Source organism: Nilaparvata lugens, chromosome 10 (genome assembly GCF_014356525.2).
Source record: "Nilaparvata lugens isolate BPH chromosome 10, ASM1435652v1, whole genome shotgun sequence".
NCBI lineage: Eukaryota > Metazoa > Arthropoda > Insecta > Hemiptera > Delphacidae > Nilaparvata > Nilaparvata lugens.
In genome coordinates, this window is record NC_052513.1 from 21,056,173 (window position 1) to 21,083,130 (window position 26,958).

The 26,958-nt window shown below is 34.4% G+C and overlaps 1 protein-coding gene across 2 annotated transcripts in view; it reads left to right on the forward strand.

The window, feature by feature from the left end:
• Nucleotides 1–344: 344 nt before the first annotated feature.
• Nucleotides 345–26,958, forward strand: part of LOC111047221 — a 161,844-nt gene continuing 135,230 nt past the window's right edge. For both annotated transcript variants that reach the window (XR_005572291.1, XM_039436533.1), the window contains exons 1-3: nucleotides 345–480; nucleotides 17,727–18,532; nucleotides 23,001–23,105. Coding sequence is in view for 1 of the 2 variants with exons in the window: in XM_039436533.1 (XP_039292467.1) it covers nucleotides 17,931–18,532; nucleotides 23,001–23,105 (707 nt within the window). In the remaining variant the exon portion in view is untranslated. The remainder of the gene's footprint in view (nucleotides 481–17,726; nucleotides 18,533–23,000; nucleotides 23,106–26,958) is intronic.

The window sequence follows — 26,958 nt, forward strand, 5'->3', positions numbered from 1 at the left end:
GAGAGAACAAAAGATATAGCCCAATTTTGTTATGTTTTCCTGGATCTGAATGATAATCTTCAAAACAATAATAAAGTATTCAGAAGATAGAAATAGAAAGTTTTGATGATCGGATTAGAAGGAGTTGCAGAAAGTCACTCAATCGATATTGTCAATTAGTGGAAACAGCACCCATTTAACATTTGCTATAACATGTGACGTCACATTATTGGGTGGATAAGGGTGGTTTCCCCTCACCCCTCAATACCCCGGAAAAACAGGACGATAGCCACCGAATCAAGTTCGTCTAAGTTCGTGATTCACACGAAGTGAGAGATCCACATTGTGGGCTCCCGGTGAGCTTCACAGTATCGCGCTTAGCTCTCGGCTGTATTCTCGCACTTCGGCTCTCCCGTCTTCATTGGCCGCTTAACTAAAGTTCGCGAAGCCGTCATATATACTTCGGTGAAATTCTATCTGGTCTCTCTGCAATCTGAATAGGTGAGTTCATAGATGATTCCAAAAATAAAAACAAGATTCAACAATTTTGATAAATTTATTGAGAAGAATAATATTTAATATGAAACTCAATGGTCGTTATTCAATTCAAGAGTCTGATATTACAACTTAAAAGTAATATAATTCATGAAAAAATTAAATTTTAAATAGATTTGAATGATTCTATCACATGGATGTAAAATTTTAATCTGTTTTATTCATCGGGAATAGTTTATATATTCTGCGAAGAGCTTCAAGGTTTGAACATACAGAAAGATTAAATTAATGATAGTGACGTATTGTGTTAGGGTCATTCCAACGATTTTGTAGTGTTATTTCAAAATGTTTATATCTGTTTTATAGCTCGGAAATTATTCATGTGTTGAATAATAGGGATTAAAATCATGAACGTCAACTGATAGGAGATTTATTCCTATTTTGAAGTTATTTATGATATCCATTATCATTATAAGAATAGTGTAATAGTGTAATACTGGATCGTACTATGATTGTTTTGTTCATCCTCAATGAATACAATATCAGATCATACCTTAGGAATTGCAGACAGTATTCATTCATGATAAGATTAAATAATTTTGAAAATAAAAAATAAAGTTCACAAGGAATTTCAGTGACAACTCAATATAATTTTGAACAAACCTATGAAAAATGTAATCGTAGGGAATAGTCTCGAATGGAATTTTTAACTTTGATCAATGTATGGCGTTTTTAATCGGAATAGATTCAAAAACAGAGTGCAATTTTTATAATGTAGCGTTGATAGAATTATATAATTGGGAAGGAACATGAATCCAAATTCTTTTTTTCTGATGAATTCAGTAACCTCGAAAGCTAATCTCTAAAATATATTATAATGTTCACTGACTTTATTATTTTGTGAAATTTTTGGAAAAGATTAAATTGAAAAACCTCAACGATGAAAATCAACTAAATAATTGAAATTGAAAATATTTAAATAATTCAAATTATTCAGAAATAAGGCTGAAATGAATGAAGTTCCCAAAACACTCCTTGTAAGAGTGTTATGGGGACAAAGTAATAAATGGGCGTTGAACATTGTTCATTATAATAAAATTCATGGTTGAAAGATCCTTCTGAGAAGATCAAATCATAATTTCGCCCTTCATATTCAATAACAGTAGAGAATATAAAATGGAAAATTTTATTTGAATCGGCTCACTATGAATTCAATGAGAGTTCATTATCAATATTACAGTATTGGGATGATAGTTGGATGACATGAGTACGCGTTTCTATGAAGGAATAAACTTGAATTCTCACTTATCAGTATCAAAGTTCTAGTCCAATTCAGTGAAAATATTATTCAAGTTGGTTTTAATAAGACTATTGAAACTTGCTCGGTCGGGCTGAGTGTGAATAGTGTCATTAGAAATCATGGGGAGAATATTTGCACTTGACCGCACGAGGGCCCTGATACCCTTGATACTGATATGTGTGAATCTCCATTAAGAAAGAAAATGGTGATCATTCATTTATTTGTTAGATGATCCTCATAGTTTCTCATGATCAAAAGTTGCAATTGAAGCTCATGGGCACAAACCTTACGAGACGTATACTGTCTCCATATTACAAGAGATAATGTGACTCAATAGATCCACTTGAATTATTTACTTAGGGCTTAAGGTTAACATGTAAAAGTCACTAAGGAAATATTATAGTTGTTATTAACGCATTCCTGCACAAAACAGAGTTTGGCCAAAAACAGTAAACCAGCCCTATTCGTTTTCTTAATAGCCTAACAGAGCTATAAAGTAGGTTATAGTGGGCTGTTTATCACTGGTCACCTACCAGTGACCAAAATAAATGAGAAAACATCATCTGAAATGGGACGCAATTATCTCGAAGAACGTGGAAGCCTCAATTAATGAATAAGGACTTGTAAGGGGGATGAATTACTCCTACTTCATAAATGAATTAATGGAATTATCATAAGGTCTCAATAATTATGACGATCAAAGGTTTGAGGATGCCCAAAAGGCTCTCCCCTTTCTTCATTTCTTATAATTAAATCTACTTTTTCTCAAAAACCATAAATCAAGAGTCATGATGCCTGTTCAAAAGAAACGTAATGTGATACTGGATTTAATCCTCATATGTCACTGAAACTCATTGCTGATTGACATTGAAATTTCTCGAAAATTGGAATAGTAGGGTTACCACCTTACTACTTCAACTTGGAAATCTCTGAAAATGAAAAAAACTGATTAGTTAATACATTTGAGATTATATAAGTTCATTATTGATCTCCATGGATAGGTGGGACCTATATTTTATATATATATATATATATATATATATATATATATATATAATATATATATATATATTGTGAGATGTGCTCTGTGCCCTTGGAGGGTTACCTCTCATGATAGAGCGATGATATTAGTATTTATAAGAGCAGTCTCTAAATTCCCTCTCTTGCGAATAAATTCACAAAAAATTAAGGCCGTCCGGCTCGCAAAATTACTGGGTTCAAACCTCAGCTCTAGCTCAGTGGTAGATACACGAATATTCCAAATATAAGTAATCACCATAAGGTTCAATGACCAGTGATTGATAATTCTTACCGCTGCTTCTATGAAGTTCTTGAAGAATACCAGTAAGGAAATTAAAAGAATATTTGATGACTGATTATCAGTAACCATGTACCACTAGAGAATAATCAGGACCAACTATAGTTATTTCTAGTTGATTCTTAAAACGCTCGTCGTGAATACAAGTATTCACCAATATACCCTTTCAAAATTCCTTAGAACTTACAACGCCAGTTCTTGAAGCTCTCTGGATCCTTATATGATATAATTGGAACCTTATTAATATAATTTTTCAATATACTTGTTCTGGCTGATAAAATGAATATCATCAAAGGATGATAAATATTGAGTGCTCTGAATAAGGTTAATATTACTTGATTCAATAATTTTAAGTGCTGCTAAATATTTGTTGATATTAAAACAGCTCAAACTGTATATCACGAGATGAACTAGGATAAAATAAATTTTTACGATTTGTATGCTGACATAAAACACAAAATATATTCCCATAAAAAATATGTGCATAAAATATTCGATATATCTATAATTCACTTAAATAATCTATTTCAAAAATCTGAATAATTATCACAGGCTTTACTAATATTCACAATAGTGAGTTTCAAATTCATAAATATATTATATTTAATACTGGTACCTAGACTTCCAATCAATACAAAATTCTGCAAATAAAAACCTGTTCGGTCTATAGGTTTGATATACTATACTTGGTTCAATTAACAAATTTATAATTAATAAATCAATATTCAAACATGAGATCTCAGGGATTTGTATGAATTCGGGCCGTGCGTGGAAGTAAGCTTCCTACATATATTAAATAAATTTATAAAATGTTCTTATGAACTATGTGATATTATTCAACACGTGGTGACTTTTTATTTAATTCAAGTTAATTTGAATAGCGCTTTTTTATTAATTACCCCACTGAACGTAGAAAAAACGAGCTCGTTCGACTTATCACTCACTGAACTGGAGTTCTAGATGGTCTCGTGGATTGAATTAATTATTTCCAATAATTAATTAGGTAGGCTCCTTTTCATCACTGCTGGGCTAACGCGTGATCCAGATTTTTATAAGTTTCTTTCGAATTAAAGCTATTTTTATGGGAATCTTTACAAATTACGAACTCTTTGACAGCACTGAGTTCACATATAATTGAACATTTAATACAAATACTTTACATTTAAAAAAGGGTTTGGCTTAATAGTTTTAAAATTTTTAAAAAGAGGAAGAAAGAACCCTAAACTCCATGTGCATCCTCTCGGGTCGGGATCTTAAGCCAGAAGAAGGAGGTTTTTAGAAAAATTTGTCTCTTCCACGAATAATTCTGTAAGCTACTCTCTGATTGGCCTTCAATTTAATAGACTCAATACAATTGGTTGCCTTGGGAATCAGGGCTTCCTCGGCTTTATAATAGAAAAAATTAAATAAAAAAGAATTTTTATACAAATGTATGGAGTGTTTATCTTAAATTGATTTCATAAATAAATCCTAACATGCGATGTTAATACATTTAGTTTTTATATGAGTTTTGTATACTCTTGATTTGTCATGCTTTTTTAGGTTATAATAAATATTTATACAAAAATAATGGGTGTTCGTATTTCTACACATCGACTTCCTTTAGTATACATAATATATCCTTTATGAGTAAATTTTATATAATTCAACCTGTCATATGGGTTGATCGAATAATCAGCTGATTCGCTCAGTATTGATTCTAATAATTATCGATTTATCCAAGATCGACTAATTCTTTTCAAAATGTAAACAAATAACTCTAACCTCAATGTTCATGCATTTTATTTTTTTATAATCCGCCAATAATAAGTAAGCCGCTTTATAATTTTTTGATCTTACCAATGGGTTCTCATAATTATTAAATCACAATTATACATGTTTTCTTATCATTGTTGATAATGCTATTACTCCTAATCGCTAATAGTACTTGATTTGAGTTGATTTATCCTTTGGGTAGGTCTAACCTTCTTTCCAATTTTATAGTTCTATTACATTTCATTGGTTCATTTTAAAATATTTGGTGGTATTAATTTACCACGTGACACAATACGCCCTCTGATTTCTGATTTAAAACGACAATTCGAGAATATAATATAAATTTTATGATCCAGTTGGTTTTGGATCAGAAATCATACATGTTACAAAGTCTGTTAATAAATCTACTGAGAATTCTACCTCCTAACAATTCAACAACATATACAACAATAAATAAATTCAATTCAAATACATATGCCTTACATCGGCCAATCTCCTTCTACACACAATACACAAATAAAACTATCTCCTCCTCCATACACAATATAAACCTTTTTTCTAATCCACGCTCTGCCCTCAGGCCAGAAGCACATTTGAACGTTGGTGCAAAATCATTGCCAACCTAACTAACTGGTAATTCTCTGACTTGCAGAATATAATATTTTTTCTCTCTCGACATAGAACAATGACTTGTACATTTTCATTTCATTCTCTTGCAGAATTTGGGCTTTGCTTTCATATAACGAATATTTTTAAAAGATAATCTTTGGTAAGTTTTATTAACAAGAACTTCTTATTCATCTGATACATTGAAACTTTGGCTTAATGCTTTTGGTGGTAACTATGCAGTTTGATCATTTGGCGGATAATTTTAGTGATTTTCTCAATTAGTTTACATATAAATAATAATAATATAATATTTTTATAATATCTCTACATACAATTCACATTTATATGACACTTGAGTTTTTTTTATTCGGGGTATCAACTTAGACAACTTAACAGGCACTGATCATTCTGGTTCTCGCAGTGAACAGCTGATCCTTGGATGTTTGAGTGGCTTCTATTTATTCAACTGTCGCCATTTTGATGCCTCTTTACGATATACAACGGTAAGCTGGCTTTTAAATTGGAAGTTATTTATTCACTTGTTTCATTAGTAAGAATGGTGTTAAAGATGGTTTCTAAATTTGTTCTTTCTTTATTTTCAGGTATGCTGGTCGAGGTGAATATTCGTCTGCTAAATAAGTGTGTTGCTTGGCTTTCGTTTGGGTACGTATTTATTGACAGGTAGGTTCAGTGAATCCAAATATTATTGTTTACTTTCTTATCGCTTATTATCTCGATAATACGGTGAGATTAGAAATATTTTCCCACCAAGTTAAATTTGGTTTGCTTTCTTCATACAACTGAACTGTATTACGTTCAGTTACGGCTGCAATTTTGTATGGTCCAGTATAAATATGAAAGAATTTTCTGGTAGTTTTTTCCAGCGCATTGGATAACCTATGGCTTTTTAAAAGTATTTCATCTCCGACACTGTATTTAAATTGCTTGGACTTATTATCATGATAATGTTTTCGTGAGGTCACTGACCTTTCTAATCTCTGTTGTACAATGTGACAGATGTCTAGGTTAGGATGAGTTAAAGCATTCGACGGTGGGAAATCTATTAACTTTTCAATAAACATTTTATTTCTTTCTCCAAAAATAACCTCTACTGGTGTATACCCTGTATTCTCATTGATACAATTGTTGAAACATTCTTCTAGGAATGGTAGATATCTAACCCAACTTTGATGTTTTTCAGCGCAGAACGCCCTCATGAATCGTGAGATTTCTGCCATGCGGCGCTCCACGGGGTTCGAGCTAGGAGAATATGTGGAAGTTCGAGATATTTTTATATCAGCCAGGTCAAGTATTCTTTTCCATGGTTTGCTACAAGAGTATGATGCATTATCTGATAGAATGCGCTTAGGTTTTCCTACTTGCAGAGTCCACTTATTCACTATGCAATTTGCTAGGACTTCTCCTGTTAGCTTACCGATGGGAAAGAACATGGTGTATTTAGAGAATGTGCATGTTAATAAGAATATATATTTTTTTCCATGTTGTGCTAGGGGTGGAGGACCATAAATGTCAGCTGATACTAACTCCAATGGGGCGGTCGGCAATATAGGTATCATTGCTCCCCTGACTTGATATTTTAAATGTTTTGTTTTCTGACATAAGTCGCATGCTCTTAACACTTTGACTACCTTTTTGTGCATACCTTTCAGATAACAGGCTTCTTTTAGTGTACATATCGTTTTTCTTACTCCAAAGTGGCCAATTCTCTCGTGTGTTTCCTTAATCACTTCTTCCGCTATTTCCTTAGGTATTATGATTCTCCAGTTATAACCTTGTGGTGTGGTGCGGTGAAATAGGAATCCACGGTATCGTGTGTACTGTCGCAGGTAGTTGGGCGGTTCAGACGGTCCTTCCTCCAATGCTTCTAGAATTTGGGATAGCTTGGGGTCTTCTTTTTGCGCGTCCTGAATCCTTCTGGGTGTAAGTGTATTCTTGTGGACTTTCGGTTTGATATTTTCGGGATATGGTATGCTTTCGTCCATTTCCATTGCGTAGCATTTCAGGTTTGTGTCGTTACAGTATGTAGCATCTAGTTCTCGGGATAGAAAATCGGCTGTTTGATTTTGTTTTCCTGGTAAGTGTGTGAGATCGAGGTCAAACTCTTGAAGAGCGAGAAACCATCTTGACAGTCTGTTGTGGTTTAATTTAGCTGTTTTAAAAAATGTGAGGGCTTTATGGTCGGTATTGATATAAATTTTATTTCCCAACAGTAGCGTGCGGTATTTTTTACAGACTTCTACTATACTTAATAACTCTTTTTCTGTAATCGAATAGCGTCTTTGTGCTGGATTTAGTGTTTTACTGAAAAAAGCTAGTACTCCTTTGTCTCCTTCGGCACTTTTCTGAAATATTTCTGCTCCTATGGCGTAATCTGAGGCGTCTACGTTTATGTAAAATGGCTGGCTCATATCGGGATGACTTAATACAACTATTTCAAGGAAAGCTTCTTTTAATTCTCGAAATATCTTCTCTTCTGCTTCTGTCCACTTCCATGCTTTGTTGGTCGATAGTACGTGACTTATTTGGGCAGTGTAGTGTGACATACGGCTGTTGAAACGTCTATAGAATTGAAGAAATCCAATGAATTTCTGTAGTTGCTTTCGGTTGGTTGGTGAAGGGAATTTGCTGATGGCTTCTAATTTACTGCTATCTTGGGAGATGCCGTCCGGGGTGATGATATGTCCCAAATATTTGACTTGTTGTGCAAAAAATTCCCATTTTGATAATTTCAATTTGAGTCCACATCTGATGAGGCGACGAAATACTATATCTAGGTGTTGACAATGGTCCTGAATATCTGTTGAAGAAATAATTCCATCATCCACGTAGAGTGTACAGAAATCCATGACATCTTCTCCTACGGCTTGACGAAGGCAACGAATATATATGGCCATGGCGTTCCTCAGTCCAAAAGCTAGATGAGTGAAGCGGTAATTTCTTCCGTTGAATAAGAATGATAGATAATCTCTTGATTCTGCTGCTATCTGGATCTGCCAATAACCTGCGCTTAGGTCGACTGTAGAATATACATTCTTCCCACTAAAGGTTTGAAGTACTTGTTCTATCTGGTCTGGGCTCTCACGGTCATCTTCCAGAATGCTGTTAAGCGCTCGCGCATCAAGACATAATCTCACGGTGCCGTCTTTCTTAGCAACACAAACAATTGGTAAGCTATATTGAGAGCTTGATGGTTCAATGATCCCCAATTCTAACATTCTATCTATCTCTGCTATAGCTGCCGGGCGGTATGTAAAAGGTATTGGGTAAGATTTTCGGTAATAGGCTTCATGAGGTTTGACTTTGAGTCGGCATTCAAAATCTTTGGCTAGACCTGGTTGTTCTGAGAAGACATCTCTATTATCAATGAAAACCTTCGCGACACTGTTTTTCGTATCTATATCCCATTCGTCATAACAGTTTATCCTATCCAATTATTTTTCAAACATTTCTTCAGAGGAAATCTCTTTATCAATCACGCCGTCATCTGTCTTCGTTAAACTCAACACTTCAAAATGCTCCATGGTTTCTTCCATTTCATGAATACCCCAAGTCCTAGGAACACCTTCCATGTGGTATGCAAATTGTACTATCCGATTTTCTCCAGGATGTCTTTTTAAACTGAGAGGTGTAATCATTTCGGTGGTGGTGATTTCAGGGCTTGCATGGAATTTTAGCGTACGGAAATTCAAACAGGTTCGAAAATATTGTAGGAAATCAGCGCCTATTATCATTGATGGACCTTTGACTGGTAACACCAGGAAAGTATATTCAAATATAACTCCTTCTATTTCCACTTCTAAGAGGCATTGAGTGGTTACTCTTATTCTTCTGCCGGGATTAATACCGGAAATGTATACATTAGTGAGGGGTAGCGTAGCCATTGCATGCTTATCTTTGGTGTTCAAGAACATGTCCTCTTGTAATAGACAACATTGTGAACCACTGTCAATCAGCGCTTGTAGTTTAGTCCCATACAACTTGCATTCAATATAAGTTTGTAGCTGGCTGTCTGTTGTCACATTGGTACCGTCGGGATTTTCCAAGAGTGTTTCACGCTGATCGTCCCGGAAAGTGGTTTCTATGTGGAGAGGTTTAGTAGGTTCCTTTAATTTGGCAGATGAATAATTATCCTTTACTTCGGGGGTGTCATATAGTCATGTAGTTTTAGAAGCACTTATTTCTTGATTTGGTGGTGGGTTATTTGCATGTTGGTTTTGGGTTGACTTTGTTGTATGTGCTACTGTGTAAGATGTATTTGTCCGGTTATGGTTTTGATGTGTCTCACCTTGACTTTTGTGACCTCCATCTCGCTTGTAATTATTTCCATTTAAACGATCTCTGCCATCATAATATGCTCCTCTATCCTGTTGTTTATTATTGTAATATTGAGATTTATTTCTAGAACTGTTTTCAAACGATTGACCTCTGCTAGTATTTTCTGTGTATTTTGGATATCAAGTGTTTACTCCGGCATTTGACATTTGATTCTCACCATTATAATTTTTTCTGAAACCATTGCTATTATGTTGAAGAGAATGGTTGGAGTCTCCTGTGCGATTGTTTACCTGACTGGATTCAGAAGTAACGGATTGGATACAGTGTAAATGTTCCATTAATTCTTTACAACTGGTAATCGAGGATACTGCTAGTGTCATGTGAACATTGAAAGGAAGCTTTTTTGATAATATATTTGCTAGTGATGCATCCGCCAAAGATTCGTCTAGTTGCGAATTTTTGCACATCATCTTAGCCACAAATTCAGTATAAGACTGTGTGCCTCTATTATCATATGTGCATGATATAATCTCTGATAGTGCGTCCATCTGCTTACGTTTGCTCCAATACTGCTGCAGGAATTGGGAGATGAAGTCCTCCAGGCTATTGATATCTCGCATCCGGCTCTGGAAAAACATCAGTGGCTCGCTGAGTAATAGACTGGACAGTTGGAAACGCCATACTAACCAAGAGGTGGGTATCAATTCCTGAATGGCTTTTTTTTGATCTATGAATGGTCGGGGTTGCATATGACGGTAGGAATTATCAAATTTTCCAAGACTTTGAAAAAGCTGAGTGCCGTTTACCACTTCATTCGGTGTATACTGCATTCGACTGACTGGGATATTTTCCATACGTGTTTCTATTCTGGAGACTCGTTCTTCATTTGCGATCCATTTATCATTCATAATTTTCTTATGTGTATTCACTTCATCATACAATCCGGTTAGCTTCAACTGCTGTCCGCCTATAGCATTCTCCAACATGCCGTATCTCTCACTTGATTTTGCCCCCTCCTCCGCTAAATTTGCCATACATGCCTGCACGTTACTTTGTTCCTTGACTATTTCTGCTATTTTATTATTGTTTTCCTCCACTTTTGCCTCTATCTCGCCCTTATTTCCTAACACCTTTTTCATGACAGTTCCCATGATGGCAGTGCCTAGCTCCTTACCCAATACATCCACCTGTTTTTCTACTTCCCTGGGCACCTTGTCCAACCGCTCGTTCAATCGGCATGTGACATCATCTATATGGGTTTCCAATTTTTTGATGACAGTAGATTGCATATCTATTTTAATATCTATCATACTCTTCACTTCCTCTTTGAAATTAGAAAATTTTTCATTTTAGTCTTGAAAAATCTAATTTTTCATGTACATTCTTGGTAATATTTTCATTGACAATTTTGTTCTCTTTTTGGAGGATTTTGGTATTTGCTTCCATTCTTTCTGTGCTTTTATCTTGGCTTGCTAATATTTGACTGAGTATGAGTTTGAGTTCGTTTGTAGAATCATTTGCTATAAGATTGGTAAGGTAACCGACTGAAGAGTCTAATGTTGTATTGTGTTTTTCCAGGTTGGTGGCGGATGGCGGTTGACTGGTCACGTCAGATGGCGACTGGGTGGCGGCACTCTCCGTTCCCTCGGCGACGCTTGGAGCGATCTGCGAAGACGCCGGTACCGGGTTGGACGCCCTCACTCCCTCATCTCCCTCAGCTGGACTCTCATCGGAATTACTCGCATCGATGACGTTATCGATCTTCGTAGAAGACAATTGGGCCAAGTTTTGTGGGTCGAAATTGATGGAGCATATGCTGCCTCCCTCTCTCTCTCGTGGGGTCTCCGCTGCATTGTCCTGGGGTTGTTGATTTGCCGGTGTCGTAGCTACATAGTTTTGGGGGTGGTCGCCGAAGTAGGAAATTTGCGAGTTAGCTGGCGACTGGTTCATGGTGATGTTATTATGGATTACTTCGAGTAAATAGTCAAGTGTGTTGCCAAATTTCAAGAATGTTAAAATTGATTCAGTGATAGTGCCTATTCTGGATAAAATTGTGTGGTGTTAAAAGTTTCAAGTGTCATGTACATATATTACTAAACGGACATCAATAGACAGGTATGGCTTACAAATTACACATATATAGTTCTAAAAATTTTAATTAGGGTCTTATCCTCCTGAATAACAACAGTATTATAATGCCTCAAATAACCTATAACCCTGGTCAGCATACAATGTCTAGATTCAAAGATCAAAATCAAATTTTTACTATAACTTTTATGGAAATTTCCATCCAATTTTTTCTCTATTATGAGAATTATGTTATCAAACTCGTGTGATACAGTTTGTCTGTATTTATGCAGCTTGAAAAATTTCAATTTGAAGAGCAACTCAATTATTTTAGCCAGAAACTTACAATAGATCATCAGATATATCTTGTCGAATTGACTTCAGATTATACTTCTTGCAGCTTTCAGTTTTATCAATAATTTCATTAATCATTGATAGTAAGATTGAGTAGGTAAGCTTTTCATCACGCCTCACGCTTGTGGTGCCATATTATGTGACATTGTAAACCTTTGCCCCACGTTGGGTGCCATATTATGTGAGATTGTGCTCTGTGCCCTTGGAGGGTTACCTCTCATGATAGAGCGATGATATTAGTATTTATAAGAGCAGTCTCTAAATTCCCTCTTTTGCGAATAAATTCACAAAAAATTAAGGCCGTCCGGCTCGCAAAATTACTGGGTTCAAACCTCAGCTCTAGCTCAGTGGTAGATACACGAATATTCCAAATATAAGTAATCACCATAAGGTTCAATGACCAGTGATGATAATTCTTACCGCTGCTTCTATGAAGTTCTTGAAGAATACCAGTAAGGAAATTAAAAGAATATTTGATGACTGATTATCAGTAACCATGTACCACTAGAGAATAATCAGGACCAACTATAGTTATTTCTAGTTGATTCTTAAAACGCTCGTCGTGAATACAAGTATTCACCAATATACCCTTTCAAAATTCCTTAGAACTTACAACGCCAGTTCTTGAAGCTCTCTGGATCCTTATATGATATAATTGAAACCTTATTAATATAATTTTTCAATTATTGTGTCACATGGTAAATTAATACCACCAAATATTTTAAAATGAACCAATGAAATGTAATAGAACTATAAAATTGGAAAGAAGGTTAGACCTACCCAAAGGATAAATCAACTCAAATCAAGTACTATTAGCGATTAGGAGTAATAGCATTATCAACAATGATAAGAAAACATGTATAATTGTGATTTAATAATTATGAGAACCCATTGGTAAGATCAAAAAATTATAAAGCGGCTTACTTATTATTGGCGGATTATAAAAAAAATAAAATGCATGAACATTGAGGTTAGAGCTATTTGTTTACATTTTGAAAAGAATTAGTCGATCTTGGATAAATCGATAATTATTAGAATCAATACTGAGCGAATCAGCTGATTATTCGATCAACCCATATGACAGGTTGAATTATATAAAATTTACTCATAAAGGATATTTATGTATACTAAAGGAAGTCGATGTGTAGAAATACGAACACCCATTATTTTGTATAAATATTTATTATAACCTAAAAAAGCATGATAAATCAAGAGTATACAAAACTCATATAAAAACTAAATGTATTAACATCGCATGTTAGGATTTATTTATGAAATCAATTTAAGATAAACACTCCATACATTTGTATAAAAATTCTTTTTATTTAATTTTTTCTATTATAAAGCCGAGGAAGCCCTGATTCCCAAGGCAACCAATTGTATTGAGTCTATTAAATTGAAGGCCAATCAGAGAGTAGCTTACAGAATTATTCGTGGAAGAGACAAATTTTTCTAAAAACCTCCTTCTTCTGGCTTAAGATCCCGACCGAGAGGATGCACATGGAGTTTAGGGTTCTTTCTTCCTCTTTTTAAAAATTTTAAAACTATTAAGCCAAACCCTTTTTTAAATGTAAAGTATTTGTATTAAATGTTCAATTATATGTGAACTCAGTGCTGTCAAAGAGTTCGTAATTTGTAAAGATTCCCATAAAAATAGCTTTAATTCGAAAGAAACTTATAAAAATCTGGATCACGCGTTAGCCCAGCAGTGACGAAAAGGAGCCTACCTAATTAATTATTGGAAATAATTAATTCAATCCACGAGACCATCTAGAACTTCAGTTCAGTGAGTGATAAGTCGAACGAGCTCGTTTTTTCTACGTTCAGTGGGGTAATTAATAAAAAAGCGCTATTCAAATTAACTTGAATTAAATAAAAAGTCACCACGTGTTGAATAATATCACATAGTTCATAAGAACATTTTATAAATTTATTTATATATGTAGGAAGCTTACTTCCACGCACGGCCCGAATTCATACAATCCCTGAGATCTCATGTTTGAATATTGATTTATTAATTATAAATTTGTTAATTGAACCAAGTATAGTATATCAACCTATAGACCGAACAGGTTTTTATTTGCAGAATTTTGTATTGATTGGAAGTCTAGGTACCAGTATTAAATATAATATATTTATGATTTGAAACTCACTATTGTGAATATTAGTAAAGCCTGTGATAATTATTCAGATTTTTGAAATAGATTATTTAAGTGAATTATAGATATATCGAATATTTTATGCACATATTTTTTATGGGAATATATTTTGTGTTTTATGTCAGCATACAAATCGTAAAAATTTATTTTATCCTAGTTCATCTCGTGATATACAGTTTGAGCTGTTTTAATATCAACAAATATTTAGCAGCACTTAAAATTATTGAATCAAGTAATATTAACCTTATTCAGAGCACTCAATATTTATCATCCTTTGATGATATTCATTTTATCAGCCAGAACAAGTATATTGAAAAATCATATTAATAAGGTTCCAATGTATTTTCCAGTTTCTTCTTTACTCCTTAGGTGAAGTAGAAATTACAAAATTTTTGAAATCCAAACAAGTTTATTGTATTGATTGGGTAAAGTTCGTAGATGAATAATAAAATTTTCATAATTATATAACATTTTCTATATCAAGTCACATTATTATAATCACCCATAGTTCCAACAGGATTATAGATTATCAATTATCAATGTAATAATGAAGGAATAAGAATGACAAAAGTCGCTACAATTTTTACTGTCAACGTTAACCATTTAGCGTGTATTATCAATATATCTGAGAGGATAATGGAGACTAATCAAGGATATTGAAGTCTTATCAGTCGAAGGATATGAGTTACTGAATGCGTAAGACACCAGTGAACCAAGAGAAAACATCAGTAGAATGAGTTTTGTAAGCTTTTATAAGCTGGAACACCCTAGGGGTTGGTGTTATCGGGTGAAACCATCAGAGTGAGAGCTGCAGCTCGGGCCTCACGAAGAAAGTGAGTGCTCAAGGCGCTATAAATTGAGTCGCTTCACATCATATAACTTATTAGGAGTTCACAACTTTCTTGAGCTATCAGCTAAAATGACAAGCGCCAGAAGTTTGAATCTGCTTTAAATTTCCCTCACATATCCTGCTCACTTACAAGGTCTGTCAGAATTTCCAACTTAAAGTAATTCATTATCATTGCACTCCGAAATTTCAACAGTTGAACTGTTCACGGATGATATGTGATGGAGCGCCTCATATATATTAAACATTGGGAAGGTTATGTTTTGTTTCAATCATACTGGAATGTTGATTCTCTGTCGTCTTCCAGTTGAATCTTCATTCCAAAGATTGGATCCGGAATGAATGGGTACGTTCAACTACACGAAGAAGGAGACTTTTGAAGAATAATTTTCCATATGAATTAGACAATCATGTTACTTTCTCATTCAAGGTTGGAGTAACCAATAGTAAATGAGAAACCTATTCAAATAAGAGTAAGTAGTTCACTCAAATTAAAGTACGAGTCAACCACACACATACAAGAGTACATTACAAGCTATGCGATGATGAACAACTTTTTCAAATTATAAAAAAGTCTAGTCTACATGAAACTGTATCTACCAATTTTACACGCTTCAATCCAACACTATAAACTAACTATAAACTCTGTTACGTTCAAGACTTCTAAGAATATATAGATCTGCAGTTAGTACTATCATTTCAAAAACATCTAATTTCACCAAAATGAATTGAGGATTCAATATGAATTTGGTTCACGGTATAATAGATTAAATATAAAAGTGAATTCAATGAATTCAAAAATGATTCCAAACTATGAAACCTTCACTTTCCTCATCAAGACAAGTGGGAACTAAAAATTGTTTGTATGTAATAGACCTACTACCGTTTGATCGAACTAGACGTCTGCACTCACTAATTCACTCAATTTTGAGATACTGAAGTAGATTTTCATTCCAACATGATGGGAGCAACACCGAAATTTTGGGAGAAATAATATATGTGTGAGAAATATGCTAGACGTCAACTTGGAAGATGAAAAACTCTGTGAAAATTCCTAGACCATTTGGTGATGGAGAGTGTTGAATAATGCGAAGCCATGAGAGAGATCATTTTGATACTTTATTCTCTTCTGCAATGATGACATTTTCTCCAGTAGTGCTAGAAATGACTTTTTTGAGTTCGTATTTCTTGGTGAATAGGCTACAGTGTGGCCATGTTGAAATGGCGAACAGACAATTCACTTCAGAATAACTTTGAACCGGAGAATGAGAAAAAAATATAAAAATGGGGAGCATAACTTTCTTGCTGCTGACAGTATTTTGCTACTTCAGTGGAGAAATGTTCTGTCTAGAGAAAGAGATGCATTATATAAGTACCTACTATCTTTCCAATACTCCCTCAAGCATCTCTATTATATTCTTTTTTTGTTACTTTCTTTGACTGTCTGAAATTAGTCTTCTTTTTGTCTTGCTTCTTGTGACATTTGAGCCCGGTTCGTTTGTTCTTGAAAGCAAATTCGTTTTACCGTCTTGAATTCAGCAGATACCTTTCGTTTCCTTCCTTCTCCTGAAGTGGAAACTGTTGATTTTTAATTTGATTTGAAGTTTTTATCCCTTAAGCCACCCACCCCTCTTCGAGCTTCTTATTGCCAATAAGATAAAAGTCAGCTACGTTTTAAATTCAACTTGAAGGTTGATGGTACTTAGCAGATCTTGTTGCTTAGTGATCAACTTCTATTTTATTCCCCGAGAACAATTTCAGAGAATGATTAATGCTACAATGCACAAAATGAAATATTGTTTCATCGATTAGAAATCATTCCAAATGAGTAGAATTATTTGACCAATATTAAAAACCGTACCATTGTGTCACTGATATAATCTCTTTATGTATCGACATGAGAATCTGAATCTTACGATTGAAATATATACGTTTTTCGCTTCATAGTTCTCAAGATTAATAATTGAAACGTCAATCTAATATTATTTTGCAACTGAGTCCTTCATAAAAATATACTGTACTAGCAATTTTATAAACAAACAAATCCTTATTTTTAACCTCTGTTAACTTGTTTTGCTCTCCTAATGCTCCTCTCGAGAACTGTATGATATCTTTATCCTATTCTTAATAATAAATTCTCATCGATTGCGACAAAACCAATTACTTCCTAGATAAGACCTGGAATAAGAATATTTTTGCAAGCCAGAAATATTTTCTTATATGTTATATATAATTCAAATTCGGATATGAGTGAATCGTAGATTAGAATCGATGGTTTAACATCTTTCAAGAGTAATAATTGATCAATAAAATGCATGCAAAATTATAGGCCGCCATATAAGTTAAGTTTGGAAGTGGATAAATAGTAGATATTGAAGATTCGAAACTCAATCCTATATCCAGTATCCCCGATGCCCATGTATATTTATGTAACATCATCAGTTAGAAATCGATCTCAGTCTCCCCAAACGTATTTTGAACCCGTGATAGTTTATTCCAAAAACTCATTATTTCCAGGCCATTGATTCGATGTCTTCTATTTTTCAGATGCTGAGCGCACATTGATGGGGATTACTGTGTTGGGGGATAGCTTGAAACGGATTTGCCAATCGATGATATGTAGTAAGACATTGTAAAATATTCATGAACTAGGAATATTATGGTTACATGCTTCTATTTAGGATAGAGTAGCTCAGTTTCTAGTCATGCAGTGATTTGAAAACAAGCAACTTCACTGATAGTTTCAGCGGTATGTTTAACGCGGTCAATGAGGCAGACAGATATTTTATGCGTATCCTGTGCACGAGTTTTGTTTTAGTTTACATTATTTTGTCGAAGGTGAAGGCTAACAGTGTCGCTAACAGTCCTTGTGGCGGAGTTCTGAACCAATCACAGGGCTTTATTCAGACTCCGAACTTTCCCGGAAAATTCAAGGTTCCAATTAAGTGTAAATGGGTCATCGATGCCAGTTCGCACCTGCCCAACGCCACATTGACCGTTCATCTGACCCAGCTCTATGTGACAACTGGTCTCCGGTTCACCGGCTTGCCATACTACGACCCGGATAACACTTTTGCGCTTGGAGAGAAATTCGGCGAAAGCCCCGTTCATAATGTGAGTGAAAACAACGTGCTAACCGTCAACTGGCTGAAGACCGATTCACAGTTCTTGGCTGTATACTTTGAACTGAATCAACTGGAGGGTAATCATATACGAGCCCTTGATAATCTACTCGACGTCTATGGTTTTAACATTACTTACCAAGTGCGCAATGGATTGGTAGGTGCCAATTCAACATGCAGTGCTCTCAGATGCTCCTACAATGGACACTGTTTCGCCAGCCACAATTATAGGTAAGTAAAATTATTTTATTTCATGAAGTTAATAGGTGTGGTTTTTTCTAGTATTAGCAGTAGATGATCGTTTAATGTGTTTGAATATCTATTTTCAGGTTGTTAATCATATTTATCTATTTATTCATTTAGTCTGTAGAACAAAAACATACACTATCCACAAAAAACAGGTCATTGTCCAAAATTTCTTCTATTTCTTAATTTCGTCTCAGAAAATATACTATTCCAAATATCATTTAGGTTACGTCCATATAATTTTCTTTACCAAATCATAAGAAATGATAATTCTGAAAATTCTCAATAATTTAAAACATATTGTCATGAAACATAGTTCTGTAAGCGTAATTCAATTAATCTTCCCAATAAAATAAGAATATGAAAGAATTATGCCAGAGATGGAACTCAGTGGTAGAGCTGAAGCTTTCCAACTAAGAATCGTGAGTCTTGAAATCCACTGCAAATGGATAAAATAATCTTAACAAATTTCATCAGACTGTAATGAAAATGCGATCTCTCATTTCTTCCTTTTCATTTTGATCAAAAATCCGATCAATCTTGGAGTGATTGGGAGAATTATGTCCATAGGAAGAAAGTTTGATGACTTTCAAACTCATTCCTACTATGATCTTAGCTCAATTTATAAAGTATCGCTTCCCAATCTGCAGCTCCTCTCCTATCTTTATCATACTGTCTTATCCGCTATGAAGTATCGGTCTCATGAGGAAATATAAATCATCGGATAATATCGATTTCTGTTTCATTCTCGTGGCTTGGGAAACTTGTTTGGGAGTGAAACAATTTCAAAAAGTACTTATGAGAGCTTGCAGGCTGTATTACTCGTATTTAGTCAAAACAATATCAGGCTTCAGCTCAGTTTACTATGATTCCTGAATCTTTAGTGGTTCATGATATTCTCCCCTGAATATCTTAAATTTTAGCCGCCCCACCCGCCATAAATATAAGGCACCTTCGCAAAAAAGACCATCAATTGTTATGACGTTGTTAATGACGCAGTCTGCGTTTTCCCACAAAGAAAAACATGGGAAGGAATATTGATGCATAGATGGATCAAATCCATCAAATTCAATGATGATTGATGTTTGCAATGAAAATGGATAAGGACAATTAAATATTGTGCAACATTATCTAAAAAATCGAGAATTAGTATCATAATATTCCTACCTGTACTGAATTGTTTGAATTTTTCTCTTTTACCTATTTGTAAAACTTTTTAGACTAGTTAAAAGACTCTCACTTATTCTACTAATTGAAGTTAGCTATTTCAACAATAACAGAACTTAATAATTTCTGAGCTAAGTAGAGCTGAATAGTTTCTACTCGAATCAACTGACCTCATTCCCGTTCTTCAAATAATTCAACGAGAGTTTTTACGAAAATGTTAATCTTATATCTCCATCATCATGAGAGCTGAGTCTAAATTATCTATTAATTATCAAAACAAGTGCCCTAGATACTAGAGCTATCGAGGAAATTGATCAAATTTATAGGCAGTAGATGTTTAAAACCCAATGCTGCTATAAATCCAAAATCCAATCGCATTTACAGTTTCCCATTTTGCGGCTGATGTAAATAAATGACCGAAATGCTAGTTTATAACAGAATATCGCTCCATATCCACCCCAATAGAGCAAGTACTTTAACGGCACCCCTCACCCTGCCATAGGAGGGAAATGAATATTAATTGCGAGGAAATTCGAAACCATCAGTGATTTATCTAACGTGATTTCTATTTTAAAGGCGTACTAATTAAACCACTTAAAACAGGAGACTCATCCAATCAGGAAGCCTGTTATTAAATTATAATGAATCTTTGTCGTCATTCGATCTGATACACTTCTCATGCTATTGATGCTCGGAGCATAATGTGGAAGAATATTAATCATCTTCCTCATTAGGCAGTACGGAGCGACCTAATTGTTTATGATAATGCAAACTTTTTGCATGTTACACAAATTTAAAATTCAATTTCAATTTTACTGGATGATCATAAAATTATGAATCGTTTCACTGCTTCATGAATCCATTATTATTTAGGATAGCATGCAATTGATTATCGTTATCAGAAATGATTAAAAATTGTTGGAAGTAAAGTATTCCTTCTTCAATTGCTTATTACTTCCAATTTTGGGACTAAAATAGAAAATATAAGCAATAGAAACATATAAACAATGTAAAAGCTTGGAGCTTTTTCTTTGGAAGAAAATATGTTTACCAGTATCTATAAAAATGGTTTTCTTACTGTAATGACAATATCATCATTAGTTCAAAACATTTCTATTATCATATTAATAACCTAGACTGTGCTCCGTTATAAATCATATTCATATCCGATGCTATTTACGCAATCAAAATATTGATTCTCTCACTTGACTCATAAATTGCAGTAGAGTTTTAAAGTCTATATCTCCAATAGTCTATGCTATCTTTTTACTAAATACTCTCTAACTTTCATTCTTTGTGATCATCATCTCCAAAATGCTATTCTATCTCATGTTAAATTCCCAATATTTACACTTCAACAAAAGTTTTAAGAGAAGTTTTCAACATTCGAGTGAGGAACCAGACAAACTCGAGTACCAATTGTGAAAGTACGTTTGAGAGAACAAATATAGAAAAATCAACTTATATAAGTTATACCACTCAGGACTGTGAACTTGTAGTTGGAGAGGAGAAAACTATGTTATGTGGACCGTGGAAAGTTAGATAGTTTACCGTTTGAGCTGGGCATCCCACGTTCATACAAGTAAGGAGCAGTTTGCGGTACCGTTTATTTGTGATAAAAGTTAATATCGACCGCGCTCTAGAACAGTTGTTGGAATAGTCGTTCGAAAATTTGATGAATATTTATTTCATTAACTGAGTGTCGGTGCTGGAAGGAATAATAATAATAGATTTAATGGTCAAATCTATGTTCAATATAATCATGAGCAGCCTCATTGCGAAAAAGAAGTCTGTTTTTTCCACGTTAGAACGATTGCTCGAAAAATGTGTAGAATAAGGATAAATTTGACCGAACCTGAAGCGTAGCAACCGTAGCTGGAGCAAGTTCATTGTATATTTCACTCAAAGTGATGAACTTGTGCGTCCTTGCATATTTTCTGCGTCTTGAGTGTCACAGTAGTTTTGAGAGTTTATTTCTTCTGGACTATATCAACTTTACTCGTATCCAACAATAATGTAAAAATGGGTATGAGAGCTCTATTGAAATTCGTAACTTATATCTATCAATATATAGACGTTGACCGCACTGCGTTTTCATCAAAGCCTACCATCAGAGTATTTTTTTGCGATCATATTTTTTTCTATTCGCTTTATTGTAGAAAACACAAAGCTCAATTCATGGAAACCCGAATGGATGTATTTTTTTTTGAAACTTTCCAATTATTTATATGAATGTTAAACTGGAATAATAGGGATCCATGCTCGTATAAGAAACAGAATGAAGAATATAAAATGCAATAAAAAGTAAACAAGACCTTGTTTAATTTATTGACGTGTCAACTCTAGTTCTTTGTGAAGTGGCTGCTTCCAGCAAAACAGGAGTAGAGAAGAAGCTTTATAGAGTAAGGAGATAATGAAAGGGGATGAAAGAAAATCCGCTCCACAAGAAACTTCTTGCACTAGGAGCTCTTGATAATTAGATGAAATGATATAGGACCGGGGTATCCAGTTTTGAGGCTCTTTGTGAATGGAACTCTCAATTCAATTCTCTCAGTCACCACTCGCACTCATTCTCTCTTCCTCTCTCACACTCCTCCCGTCATCACTTTATTCACCTATCTTCTTCTAATCCTCATACTCTCTTTATTCTTCTTCCCCTGTGGAGCGAGGTTGGATTAGGTCCTGGAGTAACTGGCTGAAGAAATAGCAAGAGTTGACTTTTAAAGAAGGGAAGCTGTTGGAACTCTGTACAAAATAATGAATTATAAGTTGAATTATGAATTTATTAGATTCTTGTCCTTGGACCTGGTATCATGTATTTCGGAGTTAGAATGCTTATACATACGAAGGCAAAAACAGTTACTATTGGACCAGAATTCATGAGAAAGATAAAGGTCTGCTGGAGCTAATTTTGTGGCATGATTCAGTGGAGCCATAATGTGCTATAGATTAATGCTCTTCTGAATTGCGTGAGCTTGTGGGACAAAAGTAATGACTAATCTCCAAATCATTCAAATATAGGGAAAAAGTCGTCCATATTGATTCAGGCCAATACGTTTTAGTACACCAATCTACTGTTGATGTTGGATTTGAGAAAATGAGAAAATATATCTATCAGTTTCTTCATATAACTTATTTATTTATCTAGGAGTGGTATTGGTTTTTGAAGAATTCTGAAGATGATTGAAATATCTGTTGGAACTAGTGTTTCAATATGACAAATATTCATTGGAATATGAATTTCTATGGCATAACGTTCATAAAATTCTGTATGTATCTTTTTTAGTGAATACCGCTGCTCTTGCTTCCATGGATTCTCTGGGAAAGATTGTGGACAAGGACCTCTATGCAGACCTGACAGGAATCCGTGCATGAACAATGGAACTTGCAGGTGAGTGATAAGATAATGAGAAAACATTTATGGTTTTTCCTACTATCTACCCTCAATTCTATTATGATGGTTCTTGAAAAATTTAGAAGAAAACAAAATGAACCAGTTGCACTATTGAACAGCTATTCACCTACCACCATTATTATGGAGAAAAAAACATTAAGGACTTGGTTTGTTACTAATTTTCTATTGTGAATTTCATGAATTTATAAATGAATGAATGTTACGAGTTATGATTGATGTTTCAACTGATTTTCAACCAATGGACTTGTTTAGTACTTGTACATTTGTGTTAGTGTTATATAAATAAAATAATTACAATACTAGTAGTTTTGACAGATATAAAGTTATCTCGTGCATCAATAATCATAAAGCACCATAAGTTCAATCTATCGTTTTTAGAAACATGAATTTGATTCAAACCCTATTGAAACAAGTGTGAACTCCGAGTTTGGTAATATTGGTAATCACAATATTTCTAATGCATGAGAAATGAGAAAATTATGAGAGGATTGAACGAGTTCAGCTACTATACTATTCCTTTTCATTGGCTATGCTGCTTGTTTCCATTCGAACCTCAGTTTTTACCATTGCTAATTTGACCTTTTACGCTGGGTTCGAAGCAAGGTGGCTCTCCTCATTATTAAACATTCATACCACCTCTACCGGTATGCTTTGAAATTTTAACAGATTTCTTACTGATATGATAGTTATTTCTTATGACTGGTCCCTGGTAATGTTTTGCCAGAATGCATGTAGTGAAATTAATGAAATTACATTTCAATCGGTCTAACCGGTTTGTAGGTGATTGAAATATCATAGGCAATAGAATACTAGTAGAAGTTGTACTGAAATCTTACCTGAGTATCCTGAAAAGAAACTTCTAGGATTACAATTTGAAAAACCATAGATGAAAATCAATTATTGACGATTGACCTTGAAAATCTTTTCCTGCCTATTCCCGCAATTTATTATGGTATTCAAATAGCTCTCCCCATCTCTTGTTCCTACAATATTAAGTAGGCATATCGACTGACAAAAAGTTGAAAAACAAGCTGATTTTATGAGGTCATACACTAGAATTCTAATGAAGGCACTACACTTATACAAAACTATGAATCCATCAGATCTCAAGATTTATTTTTGCTCCTTCTACTTTCTAATCACATATTGAGGCTTCACAGCTTTCAAGAGATTTCCTTCCAAGCCTATTCAAGAATAATTCATGGGCCTGGTGAGAATTGTGTTAGTGGAGGCTCAACCATTGCATCGAACATTGAGTGAAATCTTATTCAAATCAATCAATACCTTTAAGGCTTTTTTCCTCCTCAGCCTTTTCAGGTTTATGGTTCGTTCCTACTTTTCCAAGAAAAACCGTTTCCTTTTATGCATGGACTTCGAGTAATTCGGCTTCAAGCTGAATCTCACTAGCTTATCTAGAGTGACTCTCCTGTATATGTAGCTCATTCGTTTTCCCATTTCTCCCTCTTCCTATTTGAGCTGGTTTTTCCTCCCTTATTATCACTTTATTTTGTATTCCAACCACGTGTCCTGCTACTTGCAGATTCACTCCAATTGAAGTGCTCCGAAATGCTTTTCGAATTTGTTTTTCAACTTTTATAAACGGGTTTCGATCCATATAATCTGATCTTGACCATAACTTTTGAATTGTGATATTTTATACAAAGTAACTTAGCGAATAATTGTGACTGTATTATTAGAGAAATATATATCCATATTTCTACGACTGAGGATTCAGCCAGAGACAAGAAATATAGGCTTACGCTTATCCTTTATCTATGATTCAGCTCAGCGACTAAAATCAACAAGCCATGATTATGTTAATCAATACTCATATAATAATACAAAGTTTAGAACTGCTTTTTACTATGATACATGGTTTTCATTCTTTAATAAAAATAAAACGAGATTCCGGTGTCAAAAGCGTCAAAGTCGCCAGGCTGGTCTGGACTATTCATGACTTTCTCAGTTTAGTTCTCATCAGTTTAGTTTTAGTTGGAATGGAATGACATTTTTACTTTCCTTGCCTTATTACCATAGGTAAGGAAAGTATTGCTTGAAAGTGTGTGTGTGTGTGTGTGTGTGTGGTGTGTGTGTGTGTGTGTGTGTGTGTGTGTGTGTGTGTGTGTGTGTGTGTGTGTCTGTGTAGTGTGTACACGATATCTCATCTCCCAATGGCAGCTAAAATGGCGAAAATGTTGTCAAAAACAGGGGTTTTCGCGATTTTCTCGAAAACGGCTCCAACGATTTTGATTAAAGTTATACCTGAAATAGTCATCGATAAGCTCTATCAAATGCCACTAGTACCATATCTGTAAAAATTTCAGGAGCTCCGCCCCATCTATGCAAAGTTTGATTTTAGATTCTCAATTATCAGGCTTCAGATACAATTCAAACAAAAAATTTCGAGTGAAAAAGATTTAGCATGAGAATCTCTACAACTAATGTCCAGTAACATTTTCACCTAAAATTAAAAATAAGCTCGAAATTCGAGAAAATGTGATTATCCAATTGCGAACTGTTGGCAACTGTTGATCCTATTAAATGATTCACTATGAAGAGATAGCACACCTGGTGTGTCTTCAGCGTTATTGCCCTGTCACCAGCTGGCTCAAATCTTTAAATAGTAGACTTGAGATGCGCGGGAACACTAGCGTCAGGTGATCAATTTCCATAACGGCAAGGAAAGTTGTGTGAGTGCGCCACACCAGATTTTTTTATTCTTTCAGTTCCTATTTCTCATAGATCGATTCAGATCACCACAATGTTTATACTGTATGTTCATAATAGATTTTTCTGATTGTTGCAAAGAAATATTCACTGGTATTTTGGAGTTATATTCAATATTTGAACCTGATAAATTAGATTGTTGAATGACAATTGAAATTCAGTGGAGTTTACTTGTCCTTTTCCTTAATAAATCGTATTTTATTGGAGATGATTTATGAGCTCATTGTTCATATTTGGATTCATCTTTTCAAAGTTTAATTTTTTTGAACTTTTGAAAATTAAAAGTGTTCATGTTTAAAATCCTAAACTTTTTAGGTGTTTGAAAACTTCTTAAAACCTTTGCCTGTCTCTTCGTGAGGCAGGAGTATTGTTATCTTTGTATGTTTACCATATGATAATGGAAAGCTATATTGAAAACAGCTATAACTTCCTTGTTTTCGGGTATTTTTGGAAATGGGACTTACGCATTACAGAATTAGGGGTCGCTGAATCCAAATCCGAAATCAGAAATCTTCTATCTATATTTTTAAGAAAGTTAGACTTTGAGAAAAAGCGACGAGTCATACTTTGAGCAAACGTCGGCGTAATAATTGTTAGATCCGTCGGCTTATTTGTATGATCCCCATGTGAAAGCACAGGAGAGCTGCGAAATATGAAATATGATCTTCCGGAGCCAGGATTCTGCCGTGTGAAAGAGGCCTTATGAAATATGATCTTCCGTAATATGATTTTCAGGAGCCAGGATTCTGCCGTGTGAAAGAGGCCTTAAGTAATAGTAAAGGCTATAAGCCTGTTTTCCCATTTCCAAACATTTTATGATTACGTGTTTTTGTATCTGTTGAATAAATGAATAAATAATATTAGTTGTCTCATTTTTTATGAAATATAAACTGTTTCATTATTTGTCTGACACTTTAAATTGAGGAATAATTTGTTATAGATGTCAAGTTTCATAGAATCAATTTCTTGTTAACACGCTTTAGCGGAAACCATCTAACTAACCAACTGACATTGATGAATCGATTTATTTATTCTATTACCCTACAATTCATATCGTATTGACCACAAGAAACTTGTTGCTACTTAATAATGATTAATTATG